This window comes from Notamacropus eugenii, chromosome 1 (genome assembly GCF_028372415.1).
Source record: "Notamacropus eugenii isolate mMacEug1 chromosome 1, mMacEug1.pri_v2, whole genome shotgun sequence".
Lineage (NCBI taxonomy): Eukaryota > Metazoa > Chordata > Mammalia > Diprotodontia > Macropodidae > Notamacropus > Notamacropus eugenii.
This window is the reverse complement of record NC_092872.1, coordinates 48,385,399-48,407,644: the sequence shown is the minus strand read 5'-3', so window position 1 is coordinate 48,407,644 and position 22,246 is coordinate 48,385,399. Positions and strand designations below refer to the sequence as shown.

The 22,246-nt window shown below is 44.9% G+C and overlaps 2 protein-coding genes across 3 annotated transcripts; one reads left to right on the top strand and one right to left on the bottom strand.

Moving 5' to 3' along the window:
* Positions 1–957: 957 nt before the first annotated feature.
* RPL3L (ribosomal protein L3 like) lies at positions 958–16,106 on the bottom strand. Of its 2 annotated transcripts, none has more exons than XM_072599566.1 (10): positions 15,227–16,106; positions 7,640–7,832; positions 6,274–6,442; positions 5,732–5,867; positions 4,143–4,329; positions 3,476–3,636; positions 2,911–3,012; positions 2,466–2,561; positions 1,752–1,871; positions 958–1,115 (listed from the first exon to the last, which is right to left on the bottom strand). In XM_072599566.1, exons 2-10 carry the CDS (start codon positions 7,677–7,679, stop codon positions 1,056–1,058), a joined length of 1,071 nt encoding a protein of 356 aa, XP_072455667.1. In that variant the 5' UTR covers positions 7,680–7,832; positions 15,227–16,106; the 3' UTR covers positions 958–1,055. The 2 variants fall into 2 exon arrangements, with proteins under 2 accessions (XP_072455667.1, XP_072455663.1); XM_072599562.1 differs by lacking the exon at positions 15,227–16,106 and adding an exon at positions 9,650–9,733.
* On the top strand, positions 15,664–22,134 carry NDUFB10 (NADH:ubiquinone oxidoreductase subunit B10). The gene is made up of 4 exons (XM_072599570.1): positions 15,664–16,553; positions 21,205–21,343; positions 21,591–21,730; positions 21,978–22,134. The coding sequence occupies exons 1-4, from the start codon at positions 16,406–16,408 to the stop codon at positions 22,079–22,081; spliced, it is 531 nt and encodes a 176-aa protein (XP_072455671.1). The 5' UTR covers positions 15,664–16,405; the 3' UTR covers positions 22,082–22,134.
* Positions 22,135–22,246: the final 112 nt, after the last annotated feature.

Below are 22,246 nucleotides of genomic sequence, written 5' to 3'. Positions count from 1 at the left end.
AAATCTTGTCCAAAACTGTTTACCTATAGTATCCTCCATTAGACTATGAGCTACTTAAAGGCAGGGACTGTCTTTTGCTTTTCTTTAGATCTTTTGCACTTAGCAGAGTGTCTGGCACATAATAAATGCTTATTGACTGAATTCTTCCAAGTCTTTGGTGAGGTCTTCCATCACAGGCATATATATTATATATATTTATATATGTACATGCATGCATACATACACATATATATATACATGCACGTCCTCCATTTGGGCACATTGAGTATCGCACTCATGACTATCATTTTATAGATGAGAAAATTGACACAAATAGGGTTAAGTGACTTGCCCAGAGTCACACAACTAGTCAGTGTCTGAGGCCAGATATGAACTCAAGGATATGAGTCTTCCTGACTCCAGGCCCAGCACTCTACCCACTTTGCTATCTATCTGCTACTTCTTTCAAATCTTCATCATGTAGTTGTTCCCACCCGTAGCTATCCTAGAACAAGTAGGGTATGGAAGATTGGTCCAATGCTACAAAGTTTACATCTTTATAAGACATGTTTACATGTTTATAAGACCTGTTTCAGCAAGCTGGAAGAGTCTTCCCTTTCAATAATGTTAAGGCATCATAGGAATGAAAGTGGGAAACAGAATGACTTGGCTACCATAAGGATCAGGCTGGATGGACCAACCTTTGGAAAAGTATAAAATTATGTTTATGGGAGAAATCTTTCTTGCTAATTATCTTGCTATGATAGCTAATTTTATCTTTTACTTTGAGCTAACATCTGTCTTTTAGACAGCTGGTAAAAGAAATACATTGGTGAGAGCTTGTGAACTACAGTTTTGAGTGGATGCTAATTCATGTCCACAACTGTTCAAACTTACTTTGAATGTAAGAGTAGCGTTCAGCAGGCCCATGTGTAAAGGGTAGAAGGTGCACACTATACAAAGAAAATACTTATTGAATTTTTTCCAACAGCCTCCTTTATTGATGAGAAGCTTTCTCTGCTAGGGAAGAGACCATTAGGCCAAGATCCTACTCTGGATGCCTAGCTTTTTCTGCTTTATAGATCACCTGCTGCTGCTTCCGTCTTCTCCTTCTCAAGGTGTTTCTTCTGGGGACCCTGGAGCAAGAGGAAAGGAGAAGAGGAGGAGGAGAGAAAAAGAGAGAGAGAGATTGCTATTCTCAATGTCATCTAACTTTCTCACACATGTCCTCATGTGCACACACATGTGATATATTCAGTTACATAGGAGACATCATATACTTCTCTCATCATTCATTCAGTTGTGTTCATTCACTTTTTCATTGATTCATTCACTCATTGACTGTGCTTCATCATTCATTCCCTCACCATTACAGACTTGGAGGGCTCTTCAGCGCCTCCCTGCTGGAGATCCCAAGCTATAGGTACCCTGGGGAAGAACCCAAATCCCTTTTCTGCCTACCCTCCTCCCCCAGGGCTAGGTTAACAGCTTCTCTTTCCTTTTATAAAGCAGGGACATACAAACAAGGGTCTGTGTTTATGGGAGAAACTAGATCCCTTCCCCTACTGTTCTCTACCCTCCGTTTATCTCACTTGCTTGATTCAACTGAAAACTAATCTCCCTGGCCTTTGGTCAGAAGCTAATGTTAGGAGAATTCAGAAACTGAAAGGATTCTAGTCCTTAAAAGGTTTCAGGGGCTACAGAGAGTTTTCAGGTCAATGAGAAGTTAGAGATCTATTACTCGAGGGGTCAAGTTCTGAGAGATAGCTTACCATGAAGGCTCTCTTCTCCTGGGCTGTCTGGAATCTTCCATGTCCAAACTTTGAGGTGGTATCAATGAATTTTAGCTCAATGTTTTCCAGAGCCCTCCGGCTCTGAGGCACCAGGAGGGACTGAAGGAGATAGAGGTGGGAGACACATGAACTCAGACTACAAGGTAAAGAAGGTTAAGGTCACAGCCCCCAAGATCTAACTCTGAACTCTAATCTATGATATGAGAAATTGTCCCTGGACCTTTCTCCTGTTCCCATCCCCCTCCCAACCCTGACCCTGTCTTCAATAGTGGGTTTAAAATTTCCCTCCCTGCTGCCTAAATATCTTTACCAATCAAGGACCACCTCCTCCAGGAAATCTTCTCTGACCATTCTGGTTCTCACTTATCTCCCAGTTCTGAGCCCCTAAAGCCCTGAGTCTGAGCCTCTCAATTGTACCCTCTCCTGTCATGTTCTGTCACCCCTATCTCTGTGCCCACCTCACCCCGCCCCCCCACCACCTCAACCCTCAACTATGAGGTTGGGGCCTAGGTCTGCTTCTCCTCTGCCTCCCAAGTGTGAGGACTGGAGACCAGGTCCTGGTCTCCTCCTCCTCTATCTCCTTGTAAGCCTCAAACCTCGTAGAATGAGGTACATGAGGTTCTGATAAAGACAGACAGGACCAGCTCATGCAACCCCTCCCTGCCCCAAGGTGGGCGTTCTTGCTTTCCTGACCTTTCGGAGAGTGATGACACGCTTCTTAGTCCCAGCAATGCAACCTTTCAGCATCACGAAGTCATTATTCACTTCACCATAGTGTGGAAAGCCCCCCTAGGACAAATTGGGCACCAGAATTGGAGCCAGAAGTAAGAAGGGGGCAGTGTCCAGTTTGAGGAGAGGGGAGGCCATGGCTGCTCAACTTCCCATTTCCTACCCTCCCTCTACCCCTTGGAACACAGAGGCCACAGAGACCTGGGGGACAGGGCACAAAGGTTGGGCTTTTCAGACAACCCAAATACTTCTGCCTCCCACCTTCACCCTCCAATTGAAGATTCAGAAAGACAAAGATGCTGGTCAATGATCAGTGCCAAGATAGAGACAAAAGGTCTCAGTCACTATATGAAGCAGTAGATTGTCTCAGGATTTGGGGAGAGGGGTTTCCACCCATTCTGCCACTCACCAAGGGTGTGATGGATTTGTCTGTCACATCATAGCTGGTAGATGCATTGTTCTTAACCACTTTCCCATCCTTCACATGGATCCCTTGGCCAATTCGGTAGATCTAGACATGAGGGGAAGCTAGTCAGGCCCCCTCAGAAGTTAATCACTGGGCTTTTCTCCTCTACTTGTTCTTTAGAGGCTGGGAATACTGAATCCACAAATATGCACAATCACTGCTCAGAAGGGGATTATCAGTTCACTTTCGGTGTGTTGCTTACTAAATATGGACCTCCAGTCCAGTTTTTCCTTGCTCCATCTAGCTCTCTCTTGGACTCACTCTCTCTGAGATTGATTATTGAGTAAGGTGGTATTACAAATCCATTTAGTACCAATCTGAGCCAAAAACTCACAAAAGAATAAATAAATGAATGAGTGAATGAATAAGTGTCAATGAATGAGCTAATGTTAAAGAATAAATGAATGGGTGATTCAGTGAAGAAATGAATGGGTACATGAATAAATGAATGAATGTATAGAGGGGACAAGAGGAAAGCTACAGGAAATGGCTTAGAAGCTATGGACACCTTCTTATTGAGCTCTGTCCGGTGATGGTAACCTTTCTGACCAGCTCGAGCTATGGAGTAGCCCACCCTCGCAGGATGCCAAGCCCCAATACAGGCCACTTTACGAAGTCCCTTGTGTGTTTTTCGTGGGAGTTTCTTGGCATGCCAACGGCTGGTGACCCCTGGAAAGAGTAAGAGAAGGGGTCTTTTTTAGGAGCCCCTAGTGGGCCTGCTTCACTGACAGGATCAGTGGAAGCATCAATGTTACAACACCCACCCATCCAGTCAAGTGACTTCAAAGGAGCTAAGTTGTTCCTCAGGGGTCAGCTCAGGTCTCTCCTCCTCCAAGACATCTTCCCTAACCACTTCAGTTTACACTGATGTCCCATTTTAGCCACACATTCTGAGCCTCCCTGCTTTGTTCTATTTTTATTGTGTGAATTTTGCCTCCTATTTTGGGCCCCTTAGTGCAAAGTCTCAGTCTCCTCCTTCTCTGTCTGACTCCACTAACCCCATAAAGTAGGAATCAGGATCTCCTTTCCCTAGTTTAACAACTTCAGGTTAAGAAAGCATAGAGGCTCAGAAAGTACTGATTTACTATAAGACTGGCCTCCTTTCAGAAGCCTTTCTTGTTTCTTTCACTCTGCATCAACCTCATTTCCCCACAAACCAATAGTTGCGACATCACCTTTCATGCCACGGCCTTTTGTAACTGCAATCACATCGATCACCTCACTCTGGCTGAAGACTGTGTGCACAGACACCTGCTTCTCTAGCCGGGCTCGTGCCCATTCCACCTTCTCAGCTATGGTACCACCATTCAACTGGATCTCCATGATGTGAGCCTTCTTCTGCTGGAATGGCAGCAGCTTCATCTGTGCCAGATAAATCCCAGGTGGTGCCAACCTGATTATACAGTCACTTCCCATTCTCTATCATCCAAGGGCATCTTATACCCTGGGCATTGTAGGCAGGAGTCCCCTCCCCATATAAACAGCTAGATTTGCCCCAGCATACATTAGAGGGTGGTTACGAGTTTTAGAGAAGGATACTTCACTTCACAGAAGAATCCTGTTAAAGGGAAGATTTAAAATTGTAGTATTCAATTTATAGGCAACTTTCTAGGAAAAGCAAGACCTCTGCTGCAGCCAGAACCAGTGCTTAATTCCAAACTGATTTGTTCTGTTATGGCATCACACCCTTTGATGACTACCAGCCTGGAGTCAGAGGAAGTAATTTTATTTTAGCCTCAACCAAAGCACAACAGAATTCAGAAAGTACATCTGTTGCTTATTTTAAAAGTTATATCATATTGTGAAGGATTACTATTGTACTATAAGAAATGACAAGGGTGGTTATGGAAAAAAATGGCAAAACCTATAAGAACTGATGCAAAGTGAAGTGAGAAGAACCAAGAGATCATTGTAAACAGTAACAGAAATCCTGCAATGATGATCAACTGGGAAAGACTTGGCTCCTCTGATCAATACACTGATGCAAGACAGTTCCAAAAGATTCATGATGAAAAAAATACTATCTACCTCCAGAGACAAATAATGAACTCTAAGTGCAAACTGAAGTACAATTTTCTTGCTCTTTTATGAGATATAGCTAATAAAGAAATGTTTTGCATGTTTTCACATGTATAATTTATATTGTTTTTCTCAGTGTGTAGGGGAAGAGTGGGAGGCAGGAAAAGAACCTGGAACTCAAAATTGAAAAAGAAAAGATAAAGAAATAAAAACAAATATAAAAGAAATAAAAATATATTTTTATAAAGTTATATCATGCATATTCTGGGTCACAATGACTTCTAGATTCCTAAATTTTTCCAGCTGTCCCAACCAATTCTCTTGCTCCTACCCCTCTACCCCCACTCAGTGTGGATGATCTTGTGTTGCCCTGTTTCCACTCTCCTTTCCTAAGCTTTATAAACATTTTCACTTGGCCCTTAAACTCCACTTCCTTCTTTCCTTTCAAGGAATTGTATATCTGTTTTAGAAGTGGGGAAACTGAGGCTAAAAGCTATAAAAAGGACTTGTCCTAGGGTCCCTGCAGCTTAGCTATGGGCATAAAAACCCTAGCCCCAAAACAAAGTTTGTTTCTCATCTTAACCCACAGAACTACACAGCTTGGCAAACGCCTCCCTTGAGCTGAGACTCACTCACAGGCTATTTTTAGGCTGACATTTGAAACAAATGCTGAGCTGAGAAGGGCCCCACGGGGGCTCAACACCTGCCCAGAATGGGAACCTTCCAGAACTGCAGCCAGACTGACCTGGGTGTGGACAATGACACGGATGACCTTGCAATACTTTTTCATGGATGCAAAGTCTTTCTGCAGCCTCTTCTTCCCATCTTCATCTCGCCATTTCTGGCAGGCCTTGGTGAATGCCTTCTTCTTGCTCTTGTACCTAAGGTTAGGAAGGGTCCCACTCACCCCATCAATCCCATTCAGTGGTCACTTTAGTCCCCATGGTCAACTGAGCCCCAGTGTTCATTCAGGAGTGTATCCGTCCTACCTGATGGTTACGCCAGTTTCCATGGTCACTTGTCCTCATGGTCAACTGGGCCTCGATGTTCATTCTAAACTATAACCACCCTGCCTGATGGTCACTCCACTTCCCATGATCATTAGTTCCCATGGTCATTCTGGTCTTTTGAGGGAACACCAACTTCAGGATCCACTCTAACCTCACTGGTCCCTCCAACCAAGATTCATTCATTGTCCCCCTTCCCCAAGGTTGCTCTATCCCAAGGTCACTCTATCACAAGGGCACATTGGTTCCTAGTCATTCTGGCTTTGATGGTCCCACTCACCAGTTCTTGTAGAAGCGGCGCCGGCATTCATCACTAAGATGTTCTGCAAAGATGGTCTTGAAGCTTCGGAGGCCCCGAGGAGTGGCCACATAGCCTACTATTCCTACCACAATCACTGGTGGGGTCTCCACAATGGTTACAGCCTCTACCTCCTCCCTTTTGGACACCTCTGGGGGAGAGGGAAGGTCAGGTGATCTGAATGAGAGCCTGTAATCACAGCTCTAGAGGGTCACTATGAGTAGGTGAGAGGTATAGCATTGGAGGTAGAGGGGACTCCTGGCCCCAAAATGTATTCATCACCTGTAAAATATGGGTTATACTAGAAAATCTTTAAGCTATTCATATATCTCTAGGACTGCCACTCAATGGAAAGATGAGTTAGACTTGTTCTGATTAACCCTAGAAAAACCCCAGAAGGAAGAACTAAGACTGTGTAAAAATTACAGGGATACAGGTTTCAACTCAATATGAAAAAGAAATCCCTGACAAGCAGAATGGGCAACTGCAAGAAGTTGCCAGCTAATCACTGAAAGTTTTCAAACAGAGGTTAAATAGCCATTTTCAGGGACACTATAGAGGTGATTTCTACACCAAGTGGGAGATTATATCAGATAAAGGAAACATGAGGATGATTCCACCTTTCAGATGCTGAGTCTGATACAGAGCTGAACAAGCTTCTGGGGAAGCGAGAGCTAAAAGACTTATGGTACCTTCTAAATGAAACTGCAAAAGAATATTAGCATTTGTCAAAGCCACGTGAAACTTTTACATAAATTGATCATGCATTAGGGCACAAAGGTATTGTAAACAAATGTAAAAAGCAGAAATAGTAAATATTTACAGATCATAATGCAATGAAAATAGTCATTGGTTCAGATTCTGAGTCTGAAAGGCAAAGCCATAATGAGCCTTTAGTGAATAAGACTTTGTTTGCCCCAGGGTAACAATATCCAGGCTAGGTGTGAGGGCACATTTCCCCCTTCGTTGACCTCCATCATTTGTGTCTTGATTCACAGTCTTTTACTGATCATTGATACTGTAGGGTACCATCCCTTGGCCCCCATCCCTGGTGTTTCATTACCATAGTATCCCTCTCCTTGAGCCTATCTTCTCCCCCTGACGTGCCTCTAGGGGTGAAAATTGTACTCTAAGGGATAAGAGACTAGAGTACAGTCTTCCTTCCCAATGTTACTGCAATAAGACTAGCCTCTGGACCCACTAGTTACCCACCTATTTCTGTCCCTAAGCAGAATAATTTCCAGGCAGAATATAATTCCATGTTATAGCTCTACTACAAAAGTTTGACTATATCTCAGTTAAGTAATGATCCCTTGCTCTCCTACCCAAGCCCTCATTATTTACTCACTGAGGCCAGGTCGGTGAACTTCACGCAAAGTGTGAGTCATGCCAGCTTTGTAGCCCAGGAAGGCTGTGAGATGTACAGGTTTACTGGGGTCATCCCGAGGCCATGTCTTCACCTTCCCTCGGTGTCTCCGGCTCCTCTTTTGGGGCAGGAAGCCCAGGTGGCCATGACGAGGGGCTGAAAACTTTCTATGTGACTGGAGGGTCAATGAAGTGGGCAAAGAGTCATTATGGGAACTCTGTGAGAGGAAGGTTCACTTTCCTCCCCCCCCCCACCTTATCTCTGTATGCAGGGTACAACTGAGTGAGTAAGACACAGTTGCATCCTTTGGCAGGGAAGGGGAAGGGGGTAGGACAGTCCAAGGGTTCTTCAGCCAGAACAGAGAGGGACATTTTCAAGGTAGGGACTGGGGCTGGGACTAGTTGTGCCTAGACTAGATGTGTTTTGGAATCTCCAGAACTTTAAAAATCCTCATTTTCTTCTCCAGCTTCTTCAGACAATGAGGGAAAGAGATTAAAATGAAATGAAGTCTTCAAAAACAGAATCCATCACCCCATTATACACTGACACAATTGCATCCAAAGGCGGAAACATATACACAGAGACACAGAGATACCCACAGCCACTCACATACACAGATACCTACACACACAGAGGCAGTAAGATAGAGTAGGAAGAGCCTAAACTTAGAAGTTAAACTTGGACAAGTGACATCTTTTTAGGATTCAGTTTTCTCATATAAATGCGGGTATTACTAGGAGAAGGTTTTCGCATGAAGCAGTCATAACTACAGTGGGGTGGCTGGAACTTTTCCCCAGGACACTGAAATAGTGAGGGGGACTTTTCCCTACGGACAACTTCCTTCCAGCTACCACTGCATCGGTTCCCACTAGCCCTTCACAACACAGTGCAACTGTCCCCCTTTGCGGGCTCCTGGATGCCATCTTTCAAGGCTCCCATCCTTCTTATAGGAAGCCACTGGGTCCCAGCCAGACTTTCTGCCAGTCTAACCGCCCTCAATCAGAGCATGATTGCACTCAAATAGAATGGACTGTTCTCTGTACCACTGCCCCCACCCCAAGCCTATAGCAACATGTCTTTTTCTTTCATTTAATTTTCTTTTTTTTCTCAATTATATGTAGAGAAAAAATTTTAACATTCTTCTTTTAAGTTTTGAGTTCCAAATTCTCTTCCTTCTTCCCTCCCCTCCCCCCTCCATGAGAAGGCAAGCAATTAGTCATAGATTATACATGTGCAGCTATGGCAATGTTTCTAGTTAGAGTTCTGACATGGAAAGCCTAGACAGATATTCCCATCTACATCTATGTGTGACTGATTTCCTAAGCTTCATGAGGACAGCAATGATCTTGTTCCACCTTTATCTCATACAGTGCTTTGCACAAACGTCAATCTCCTAGGATCTATAAAGTCCTCCATGTTGGTACCCCCTCTGCTTCCCCAGTCAGAGGCAGTCCTCTGACAATAAATAGCTTTTGAGAGGGGAGTAGCTGAGACCTTCATCACCTTGTGACCACAGACAATTAGCTTTTTTGAATTGCCAGGTCCATCCATTAAAGTCTTTCCAGCTTTAAAACCTTTGGCTTTATGCCCAATGGCACAGTCTTTGAGAACCAGGGTAGTCTACATGCAGAGGAGGACATTTTTACTGGCACTTAATAAAGGTTTGTTGAATTAAATAAGCATTGGTAACATCCACACACATCCCACCCAGCCACTGTGCCTCAAAAGACTAGGAGTTTTTATTTAGGGCCTCAATCCCACCCAGATTGCTCCTGCCCTCCCTGTTGCAGTTAGTAAAACACCCACAAAGATCCTCAAAATCCTAGCCTCCTGGATCCCAGTCTTCTTCTGGGCTAACCAGGCAAAGGATCTCCTGAGGCAGCCCAGTAGCACCAGGTCCTATAGTTCCTCTACAGAGGACCTGCTTTGTCACTGCCCGCCCCCACTCTATCCCCACCATATGCCACTGCCCCAGCCTAAGTGCAAACTGACCATGGCCGCCTTGCAACTTCTTGCTGGGCAGAAGGGCACCTCCCCGACTGGCTGCTGACGGCTTCAGATGCCCCAGATCAGACACAGGCACAAATTTAGCTCCTGGCTCTGTTCTCGATGAATTCATTTCACCCATGATGGACAGAAGGGCAGGCCAGGGGCAGGGCACCTGATTGAGAGGCACGGCCTGGGCTATGGGGGGGGGGGGGGGTGCAGAGGGGAGGAGAGTTAGGAGCAGCAGGCCACTGTACCAGTCTTCAAGGCTTAGCCCAAGGCAGGAGGGGTTGTGGAGTGATGCTTTGGGGACAGGAGTTGAGGGGTACAGTGGGAGATCTAGGGATTCCTAGATCTTCCTCTAGCCCCTGCTTTCTGGCTCAAACACCTGCACTACAGACCATGCCAGGCAGATTTCATGCAGAGGAGCTCCACCTGACAGGCCTTGGCAACACTGCCCCAAAGCTATTAATAGGCTTTAAAGCTATAAGGGTGTTTAGAGATTATCTAGTTCAAATCCCTCATTTTTCATCTGAGGAAACAAAGTCCTGAGAGGTTAAAAATGACTTGCCCGTGGTGGTAAGAGGCAGAGCCAAGATTTAAAACCATTTCTTCCAGCTCCAAAGTCAGTGCTCCCTCTTTCTTTTTTCCCAACCAAAACGGAAGAAATGACTGATACATACAAGTGCCACAATGAGCCCCAAAGACTCTGCTCACACTCTGGTGCAGGTCCTCATCGCCTGGAACCCGGATTGTTGAACTACAATCACAAGTCTACCTGCCTCAAGTCTCTACTGTCTCCCTTCTATTCCTCTTTATCCTGTATGTAACTTGCTTTGTATATATTTGATTTCATGTTGTTTTCCCTATTAGATTTTAAGCTCCCTCAGAGCAGGAACTGTCTTTTACCTTTCTTGTATCCCCAGGGCCTAGCCCAGTACCTGGCACATGGTAGGTGCTTAATAAGCGTATATTTGTTGAAAAAAGCCAATTCATTTACCAACTATGTGCTATGCTGAGTCACAAAGAAACCAATTCACCTACTAGATGCCAGACACTGGGCTAAGTGCTTTACCAATATCATCCCATTTCATCCTTACAATAACCAGAAGGGGTAGGGGGTGTTACTGTACTCATTTTACATGTAACCCATGTCCCAAAGCCCATTGTCATGGGATTCACTCCATATGAGTACAGATGAATGCCCTGCCCTGCTTGAGGGACTGGACAGAGTTAGAGAGAGGTGAGGTCATCAGTTCTCAGTGAGTCCTTCTTTGGATGTTAATTCTCCAATTAAAAGTCTTCTGTGGAGTCTGCTTCCAGCTTTGAGAGTGATGGAATAGGTCAAGCCTATTTCATGTTGCTAAAGGAAAAGACTCTGGGAAGACACAAGAGGAGCCAACAGTCTCTATCATGTTTCTATTTCCAGATTGCTACTCTAGAGATTTTGAGGAATTTCCTCTTGAATGAGTTCTGGGATATTGTCTTTGGTTGAGCTAAGTTATCTTGCTCCCAATGGGGACATCTTCTCTGATTTCTGTTTTGCGATGATTTGGATAAATGGGCTTCCTTGCTATGATCTATGTGTGTTCACTGGGGAGCTGGTATTCTGTGGGAAAAGGGTACAGCCTTGGAAACAGAGCTTGGAATCACCTTGTCCTAAATGACAGTGATCAAAAGTTAAATGAATCCATTCGTATCCCCTAGATGAAGCAGACAGATGAACTTCTATCCTGGTTTCCACTCTCCCTGAGGAGATCAGAGTGGTGACCTCTGGTCCCAATATCCTGCTTCTTCTCCAGTCAGGAAAGTCTCACTTGGAGAGGGGGGAGGGGAGAGGCTAGAGCTGTCTATTCTATTTCTCTTCAAACCATACAAGGACAAGCTCCTGACATACATGGTCCTTCACCACACCACATTCATCACATACAGTTTTACAAACTGAGGCAAGCAAAAGTTAAGTCACTTGATCAGAGACACATCGCTAATAAATATCTGAGGTCAAATTTGAACTCAGGTCTTCCTGACTCCCAGGCCCAGCACTCTAACCACTGTATCATCTAGGGGCTTCTACAACTGTGAGCTGATATCAGACACAGAAGTCTTGCACTAAAAGATGGAATGACCTGGGAGGGGAGGAAAAAGGCGGATTAAAAGAGAGGTAAGAACCTTTAATCAGATAGTAGAAATAGCTCGGGATTGGGGAGGGTAGGAGAATGGGAGGGCTGGCCTAGTCCTGGGGAGCCAATGTTCTGGGCCAGAACTGAGTCAGGCTAGTCCAGTGGTTCAGGCTTGGGGTTAAAACAAAATGAGACAATTGTAGATCATTTAACATTTATCAAAAGAAGTTTTCTTAATAAAAACACAGAAAGGATATATAGCAAGGATGTTGCATTGATTCCACTAGACTCAGATCCCCTTCCCTCTGCCTTTTCTACAATGGAGTATGTTTTTATTCCCTCCATATCCAATACCCTCCCCCCATATCCAATCAATTATCAAGTCTTGTAGCTTCTACCACTACAACATTTCTTGCCTTCAAGCAACGTGAGCATTCCATCAGGAGTTCTTCCAGATGCCTTCAAGCCTTAGGGACCCTGATTCCCCACATGCTGGGCTATTATGTGTAGATGACCAGGAATCTACAGGAATGTTACAAGCCTTAATCTCTTGAACTAGTTAAGTCTGAAGACAGTGTAGGGCAAAACTAGCCTAGCCTGTCTGGTGCATCTATGGCTCCTACCACAGGGTGACATCTCTAAAGACTTCAGCCAAGTGTCACCAGAGGGTCTGGCATTCCTCATCTCTGCTCCCATATTGTCAGGCCAGCATGATCAGTCTATTTGGCCCTTTCTATGTTCCAGCCTGTGCATGTTTCTTCCTCCCGTTGGCTCTCATGGCGCTAAGTGCATTCGATGTCCTTTCTGCTACACTATTGCCACTGACCATGGCACCCCAAAAGACATCTACCCTCCTTCCCCATCCTACCAAAGGAAGGCAAACCCCCAACACTCTTTTTTTCCACATAGGCACTGCCCACCCTTGCTCTCAGTGACTTCCTTTTGGAGCCTCCCATAGACAGCTCTGAACCTGTGACTAGTCCTGGAGTATACAAATATAGAACACCTCACTTAGCTGGGTTTTCTTTTTCTCTGAACAGTTCCCCCCCTTTGAATGCATGTGGGGTTAAGTAGTCTCAGCAGATGAACATGAAGATAGTGCCAAAAATTATTCAGTTCACATTTAAAAGAGATTTGGTGTGCTTTATAGGAAACATTCTGGAGCTGCAATGGAGATACTGAGACTGAGTGAGCTGAAGGCAGGGGGTTGTTGATTGAGGAGACACCCCTCCCTACACACATACCTGGCAGTAACATAAGTTGATTCTGAAGACCAAGGTAAAAAGAAAGTGGAGATATGCACATGGCATGGCACCAAGCTGCAGACTCTGGGTGTGGACTTTTTTTGGGGGGTCAAGGGAGTGGTTAGTGTGCAGTGAAGGCATGTGAAAGAACTATTGATGGCACGCTAACATCACTTGAAGACAAGAAATGTAGTGGTAGAAGCTATAAGACTTGGCAGTTGATTGGATATGGGGGAAGGTGAGGTGATAAAGAAAGAAGTCTTCTTTCTCTAAACCCACAGAACTAGATGAGTGGACAGACACTGAGGAGCTTGCGATGGAGTCACAGGGCAAGAGGAAATGCTTCCAGCATGGCCAGGCTTGTCATCTCAGTTGCTTTTGTTTGTCCTTCTTTCTGGAAGAGGAACATGACATCAAGGAGGTGATGCCAAGACATGCAAGTGAATTGGATTTAAGTGAGGGAGGGCTGTGCAGTCACCAGCCTCACTTTCTCCTCTGGAGTCATCTGGGGCCAGTGGCCAGATACAGATCAAGACACCTGGATGTGGTGGAAGGTCTTGACCTTTTAAAGCTAAGGTCTTTAGCAGGTCTCCGTTTGACTGAGGCACCACCCATTCAGTGATTAAGGCTGGTAAAAAAAATGAGGCAAAGAATGATCTCTTTAACCTAGCCCAGAAAAAAAAAAATCAAACTAGGAGGGAAAGACCCTCCAGGTTTCTCGCCAAAACAGAAGAAACAAACAAATAAAGGAACAAAGGAATCTAGATCAAAAGACTGATGTGTAAGTATGGTAAGGATCTCAGGACACTGGTGTATTTTGCAAGATGAATCCCTGAGCACCACAGATAGCTGGGCTGAGGGTCATTCAAAGGGATAAAGATGGGGAGAGACCCTGTGTACACAAATTCCAATGGAAGACAAGGAAATTCCTGAACTTTGAACTCAACCCTGATGTCCCCTAGGTATCTGCAACTCAACAGGTCCAAAATAAAACTTATCTTTCCCCCAAGCCCTTTCGAACTTCACTGTTATTGTCCAAGACACGACCATCATTCCCTCAGGCTCACAACCTTGGTGTCCTCCTCAGCTTGTCACTCTCCCTCTTTCCACATATCTTATCATTTGTCAAATCTTGTAATTTCTTTCTATGAGATAACTTTCACATATCCCTTTCTCTCCACTGGCACAGCTCCCACTCTAGGTTAGACTCTCAACTGCATTATTGTAATAGCCTTCTCTGCCTCACATCTCTCCCATTCCAATTTGTCTTCAGCTGCCAAAATGGTTCCTCAGCTATGATATTCCATTTCTCATCTCTGTGCCCTTGCATCTCTGGGATACTTTTCCAACTAACCTTAAACTTTCAGAATCTCAAACTTCCTTTAAGATATAGCACCACCTCCTCTAAGAGGTCTTTCCTCATTCTTTCCCACCCCCAATTTTTTGTGCTGTCTCCTCTAAGGCCAACATGTATTCTGTTTTTATGACAGACATTCTAATTTATATACGTGATATCTCTCATGGGATAAACTTGAGGACAGGGAATGTTTTAGCTTTTTCTATGCATCCCCAAAGCTGGTATATTATAATAATTCTGGTTACTTGTTTGATTGATGGTTAATTGGTACTTTGCATCTTTCATGTAATAAGCCCATCCTTGGTCCATGATTTAGCCTAAACAAGCTTGCTTTTGGTTATTTTTTTTTAGGGGTGAAGTGTTCTCTTGTGATCAGACTCTCTGACACTCTCCCTACCCTCAATCCAATTCAACTGAATCCAACCAGAGCCATAAGTAGCACACAACAACTCAAACCTTGCTCCCACCTTTAGAGGTTGCTGATTGGACTTGAAGTCCCTTCAGCACTTTATTTTGCAAGAACTGTTCTCAGAAAGCTTCCCCCTTCCCTGACCCATGATGTCCCCAGATTCTCCGTTTCCTACCTCCTCTCAATTGAGTACCTGCTTTGCGTCCCCTGTTCTGGAGCAGTTTGTGGTACCTGGAAAGCCTGGGAAGACCTAGGGCCATGTCCTACTTCTCACCATACACTGTGTTACTTTGGATAAATTACTTAGGTGGTATAGTAGATAGCGTGGTGGGCCTGGAGTCAGAAAGGCACTGAGTTCAAACAGGAGCTCATATATTTATTAGCTATGTGACCCTAGGCAAGTCACCTAACCTCTCTGTGCCTCGGTTTCCTCATCTGTAAAATAGCACTTACCTCCTAGGGTTGTTGTAAGAACCAAATGAGATAATATTTATAAGGCTGTCCTAGAAGGCCACATGTGACCCTGAGGCTGCAGGTTCTCCACTCCTGGCTTATCCCATGTAAGATCTGCAGAAAAACAAGCTGGAGGAGAATACACACGGCAGCACTAGATGAAGTCGTGTCCATGAAAGTAGAATTTAAGTGGCTCTCTTGATTCCCACACAAACCAACTTCATTTTGTATCTAGCCTTCACTATCTCGTCAATTTCCCCCTGCCCATTCACGGGGGGGGGGGAGGGGGGGGTCACTTCTCTATAAGGTTTATCCTGCGCAGCTCTCAGAGCCTCTCCCTCCTCCCGTGATTCTCCCCAGTTTACTTTGTATCTATCTTGTCTGCACCTAGATGTCTGCACGTGGTCTTCCCCCAGGCTGTGAGTTCCCTGAGATCAGGGACTTTTCTGCCTTTCTTTGCATCCTCAGGGGTGACTTCAGGACCAGGTACTAACAGGCACTTGAAAACCCCGTCATCGTTGATGGATTACACCGGCTTTGTCCGCGGTCATCTGCGCGTTGTCTCAGCTCTCAGACTGTCAGCTCCTGGAGGGCAGGGACCGCAGTGGGGTTGGTGCATTTGTGCTTGTTTTGGTTTTTCAGGTGGTGCCTTTCTGTTCTTCGCACTAACACGGTGCTTGGCACATGGCTGTTTGATAGATGCTTGTTGATTTGACAATAAATTACAAGGAAGTTGCTGATGGGCATTGGCAGAGGGAGTCTCTTACAGCCACGATGAAATCATAGGCCTAATTCAGAAAAAACAACAAAATCAAGCTAAAATCCTCACCCGAAGACCAGAGCTTAAATCTCTCCGGTCTAGCGTTCTTACTATCTACCCAGGCTCCACCCATCAATCGCTGCCGAGGCGCACGGACTACGATTCCCATAATGCCTGCGCGGCGGGGTGGGCGGGACGATGGCCTCCAATGCGCAGGCGGGCTCGTGGCCCCGCCCCTTGTCCGGTCCCCTCTGACTGTCCTTTGCTCCGGACCTGCTAGGCCGCGCGCGGGTCCCGCGGAGGGAGAGCTGGGGGAGGGGACGCGGGGACGGTCTGGGCGTTCTGCGAACTAGCGAGCGAACCGGAAGCCGAGGCCTAGAGAACCCCCGCAGCGCCCCGTGACTGAGCCCGCAGCCGCGATGTCCAAGGACTGGGACAAGGATGTGTACCCGGAGCCGCCGCGCCGCACCCCGGCGCCCGACCCCATCACGTCGCTGCCCAACCCGGTCACCATCCTGACGGACGCCTTCAACTTCGTCGTAGACCTGCCCGTCACCCGCCTCCGAGGTAGGGCGCCCTCGCTCCCCCGGCCCCCAAAATGGGCCGCCCCTCCCCCACCTAGTGCCTCCTCTGCACGGTCAGGGGGGGCGGGGAACCCTCCTCACGCACGCGCTTGTACGCGTGTGCGCGCCTGGGGGGGGGAGGGGAAGGTGCTGGCTCTCGGAGAACCTGGAACAAGGTGAGCTAAAGGGCAGGATGAGGCCGGTAATGTGGGAGCAGGCCTGGAGCCGGAAAGACCCTCCAGGGCCGAGGTCGTGTCAGACGCCCCAGGCAGGGTTCTTTCCACCGGACCCCCAAACTGAGGCAGGTGGCAGAGAAGTGCCTTGGCCAGGGGTCACAAAATTATCCAGTGTCCGAACACCTTGACTCCAGATCCATCGAGTCCCCTAGCTGCCTCCGGCATATACCTGGGACACAGGATACCTGTTGGGGACCAGAGGGAGAGAAAACTGGTGATGCAGTGACCACATTCTGTCACTTCAAGAATTGGATGTGTTAGGGTCCTTTTCATCCTTACTGTCCTTTGGTGGCTCTGCCCTCGGGGTACCTTCATGCTTCCTGTGCTGTCTCCTAACCCAGGGACTCCCCAGTACAGAAGATGGGATTGTGTGGCGCCTGGGAGGTAGCTGCCCCAACCCTTCAGAGACACAGCTTCTTGTGGGACTCCATGTACTCTGTACAAAGAAAGCTCACAGCTGCTTGCATTTGAGGCCCTTTATAAATCTTCAAGAAGTGTTTTCTGGTAGGAGATAGAGATACAAAATAGATTTAGTGTAGGTCCTGCTCTTAAGGAGTTTTAAGTTTCATTGAATGTCGGGCAGAGTCAGCAATCTTAAGTGGCTACTATTTTCCAGGAGGTATAAAAAAGGCAAAAAAATGAACAAAAACGTCTCTGCCTTCAGGGAGTTCATAGTGTAATGGGATTGGGGGTGGAGGAAGGGCACACCAGCAGCAACATGTCAACACTATGTACAGGCAAGTTATGTATAGGAAAAATTGGAGATCCTCAACAGAGGGAACCACTAGCACTGAAGGGGATCAGGAAGGGCTTCTTGTAGAAAATGAGAATCTTGAAGTCAGGGAAGCCAAGAGGCAGAGATGAGGGAGGAAAGAATTCCAGGCATGGAGTGGAGGTAATTAATAGTAAAAGAGATGATGCCAGAATCGATATTTTATGCTTTATTCCATAGACAATGCAGAGCCGCTGATGAAGGCTTTTGAAATAGGAATGTCATGATGAGGCTGCAGTGTGAATGATGGTTTGGAGAGGCAGTGACTAGTGGTGAAAAGAACAGGTATTGGTGTAGTCTAGGTGAGAAGAGATATGTACAAACTTTGTGACATCAGTATGTCATCTTAGTGTCTGCTGTTCGCAGTGCCCCTGGGAATCTGAGGCTTAGTCACTGAAATAGTCTTTATTTGGTGATGGGGTTTACGAAGACCAGACCAAGACCTGTAGTCCCTGCTGCTTTGGAGAGGCTTGAGGTTGGGGGGGTTGGAGCTACAGTAGGGCTTAAGCTGAGCAGGTGTCTGAGCTCAGTCCTTCACTGCCATGGTGAACTCCTGGAAGGGGAAGACCACCAGGTTTTCTAAGGAGGAGTGAAGAGGCCTGAGTCAGAAAAATGGTGTAGGTTAAAGCTTCTCTACCTATCTGCATTGAGACTGGGGGTAGCCATTGCATTTCCAGGCCTGGTAAGGTAGAGAAAGCTAGCCCTAATAAATAAATTTTTAGAAATAAATTATATACAAAGAAAGTAAAAATCTTACTTAGAAGTCCCGTTTTCATAGACTTCAGGTTTAGTTGGGCAGTTATTCAAGAAATGTCCCCAGAGTAGCTTGGTTTGGGCTGCACCTGGCCCCATAAGACATAGCAGAACATTTGAGGCTTAGCCCATTAACTAGAAAGAAAAAGGATAAAGGAAACCTGGCATCTTAACTTCTCCAAAAGTAGGCTTTTTCTTTTTTTAACTCTAAGCTTCCTTTTACAGGTATTTTGACTCCTCTGTTTGAACAGTGGGATTTGAGTGATAATGCTAGGTGTGATGTAAGGAGAGGAAATCTTCTGCAAAGGCAGTACAAGAAGAATTTATTTATTCGACCCATTAAGGAGCTGTTCTTTGGAAGTGAATTTCCCATGTTACTAAAGAGCACCCCTTTTGAATGTTCAGAATTTTTTTGAACATTTGAACTATTGGCTTGGAAATTTTTCTAAATTAAGCGATATAGCACTGTGCATGGAGGGCTTCACCCAGAGTCAAAAAGAGCTGGACTCATCTCTCTTTTCACATCCAGCTTGGGATTATTGGCAGAGCACTTAACCTGAGCCTCAATTTTTCATCTGCAAAATCATGATAACAGTTACCTCACAGGGTTATTCGTTATAGGGCTCAAACCTATATAAAGTGCTTTGCAAACTTTAGAGCTGTGCAAATGTCTTTTTATTAAATTGCCAGTTTGCTGGGGGGGTTTTTTTACTGTTATTTTTTAAATATATTCATTTTATTTATTTTTAATGCTCTACAATCACTACCATAAAACTTAGATTTTTTTTTTCCCTCTACCTACCCCCCACGGCTCCCATCCCTCCCCAAGATGGCATACAATTCTATATAGGATCTACACATATGTTCTTGGTGAATACATTTTCATTATAATCATGCTGTGTAGAAGAACTGAAATAAATGGGAGAAATATCAAACCAAAACATAATACACATACACACACACACAAAATGATCTGCTGCATTCTGCGATTGACTTCCATAGTTCTTTCTCTGAATGTGGAAGGCATTTTGCCTTAGAAGACCATTGGGAATTTTTTTTTTTTAACGTCCTTGCATTGCTATGAAGATCCAAGTCTACCAGAAAAAACTCCCGCACACTGTGGTCGCTGCTGTGCCCAAAGTTCTGCTGGTTCTGCTCCTTTCGCTCAGCATCAGATCATATAAGTCTTTCCAGACCTCTCTGAAGTCTTCCTGTTCATCATTTCTTATAGCACAATAGTACTCCATTACATTCACATACCATAATTTATTCAGCCATTTCCCAATTGATGGACATCCCCTTGATTTCCAGTTTTTGGCCGCTCATTTGCTGTTTTCTTAAACAGATATCTTTGACAGTGCCTTGCTCAATATTTTAATCATTTTCTTTTTTTTTTATTACTAGGTCGTTGTTAAATATGTCACTGTCTGCGCCTGTAACTTTATCTGTGCATGGATTTCCTCTCCACTCCCAACTTCAACCCATTTGAATTGGCAACTTACAGTCTTAGTTGGTGGAGCCACTGACAGGTTCCAGGTGTTTGGGGCTATAGAGTTCAGTCATCCTCTCAGGTGCTATTGGGTCCTATAATGTGACCTAACTACTGTACTCCTTGAGAGTGCAAGTCATTTTATTGTAATCTGCCTTGCTTCCTTCCACTTTCAGACTTGCAGCTGTCACATCTTGCTTTTCTCAGCATCTGCCGGTAGCAGTCCTTCACATCCCTTTTATCTGTAGTTTGATCCACTGTAGGTCGGGAGATATGTAACCAAAATTGTTAGAAAGACCTTGTGAGACCTGACTGTGAGGAAAGTGCCACAATCTGTGTATGGAGTTAACAGCATTCATTTTTGTTGTTCAGGTTTTTTGTGTCATCCTTGTTTTGAGTGAGATATACCATGGTATAATACATTCCAAAGCAAACAGGAAGGACTTTTGGAATGTTTGTGGATCAGACTTATCCATTTGTTAAGATAATTGAGATTTGTCTGTACTTTCTTGGTTTTAGAGAGCGTGGGGCTTTTTGGTTGTGATATTCAGATCCATTAAAGTTAGGGATGGGGAAGAGGAGGAAGGGGAGCAGATGAGAAGGGGGGAGCAAACCGACTGCCTGCAGGATGAACACAGGCAATCTGATGGAATGGTATCCCACATCCCAATGTTCAGTTGAGATGTAAAGTAGGATTTGATGACTAGAGATAAGATATGGTCATCTTCAAGCCCACTCAGCTTAGTTTCTTCATAAAATGACAGATGTTCATGTGAACCCCCTTTGTTGTGGGGGCTTCTCAAGTGTTAATGCTGCACCCCCTGCTTACCCTAGATTAGTCTACAGAGTGGGGAAAGAGAAAAAAAATCATGTCATCTTCCACCCACCTAAAAAGCCAGAAAACTTCTAATCATTTCTGAGCTGGGATCCAAAGCAAATCCATTCAACATCTATGCTGTGCAGGGGAAATGGGGGGAAGCAGGGAAGAGGGAATAGGTAAGTAAAATACAAGGCATTATTTTACTTTATTAATAGAAATAGGGAACAATGGGGACAGCTGAGACAAATGCTCTAGGAGTATTTGAGAAGAGGGAAATACTATTAATTGAAAAGACATCAAGAGCCTCGGAATGATGAGAGCTTGACAGATGAGAGAATGAGAAAGTGCTAATCGGGCACTTGTAGGAACCAAGGGTGGGGGATGGCCTTTGGGAGGCCTAATAGTAATCACTGAGTAAAATAAGATTAGCAGCTGAAATGTCAGGCTAATATTTAATTACATATGTGTACGTAATTTAATAGCTAATATTTTATACTACACATTTAAGAGTACCTAGACTCCAGTGCTGCATGAGAATTTTCTGTAGAAACTGATTAAGGATTTAATGGACTTTTTCTCTTGCAGAATTTATCGAGCAACAACATGCCAAAAATAAGACCTATTACTATCATCGACAATACCGCCGAGTACCAGACATAACCGAGTGCAAGCAGGGGGATGTTGCGTGCATATTTGAAGCAGAAATGCAGTGGAAGAGAGACTAGTACGTATGCCACTTATTGTTTCTACAGTACCCCAGAATCACCCTTTACACCTTCATTATATTGTCCTAATCAGTCACAGCATGCTGCTTATAAAGATACCCTACAAATATGTAATTGGCCCTTTGCTCAGTAGGTTTCACTATCCTACCCTGGACAAGGTATATAGTTTGGGGAGGTGGATGAGTGAATGTTCCTTAGCTGCATGAGCCAAGAAAAGTAAGTCACCCATTTCTCCTTTTCTTTCAGCAAAGTTGATCAAGAAATTGTTAATATTGTTCAGGAAAGACTGAAGGCCTGTCAGCAGAGAGAAGGAGACAGCTATAAACAGAACTGTATGAAAGAACTCCAACAGTTCCATGAGGTTGCAAAAGCTTATCAGGATCGATGTGAGTGATGGGGTCCATATATATACACAAGCTACTCTTTGCCTCAGTGGTCTGTGGGTGGAAGTTAGCCAGCAGGAATGTGATTTGATGATACATCAAGTATGATGATTCACTGTTAGGAATCATAAGACTGGGTAGGTTTTAAGCCCTGGGTTTTGCCTGGTGTGGCACAACTTTTTACCTCTAACCTGCTTGACAAATCAAAATCCTGTGGTCCTAAATCCTATAAGCTTTTCTGCCTTCACAGATCATGAACTTGGAGCCAATTCATCTGCTCGGAAATGTCTTGCAAAGCAGAAGCACCGAATGCTTGCTGAGCGGAAAGCTGCCAAGGAAGCTGCAGCCGCCTGACTTAGCAAAATTTGACTGATCTCTATTCCCAATAATAAAAGTCTTTGCAGTTCTATCTGTGTAACGTATTTTTATCAAGCCCAAAAGATTGGCAAATGGGGGTGGGGTGTAAACCACTTCAGTCTGGCCTCCCTCTCCTCCCCAATCAATAATGACCACTACAAG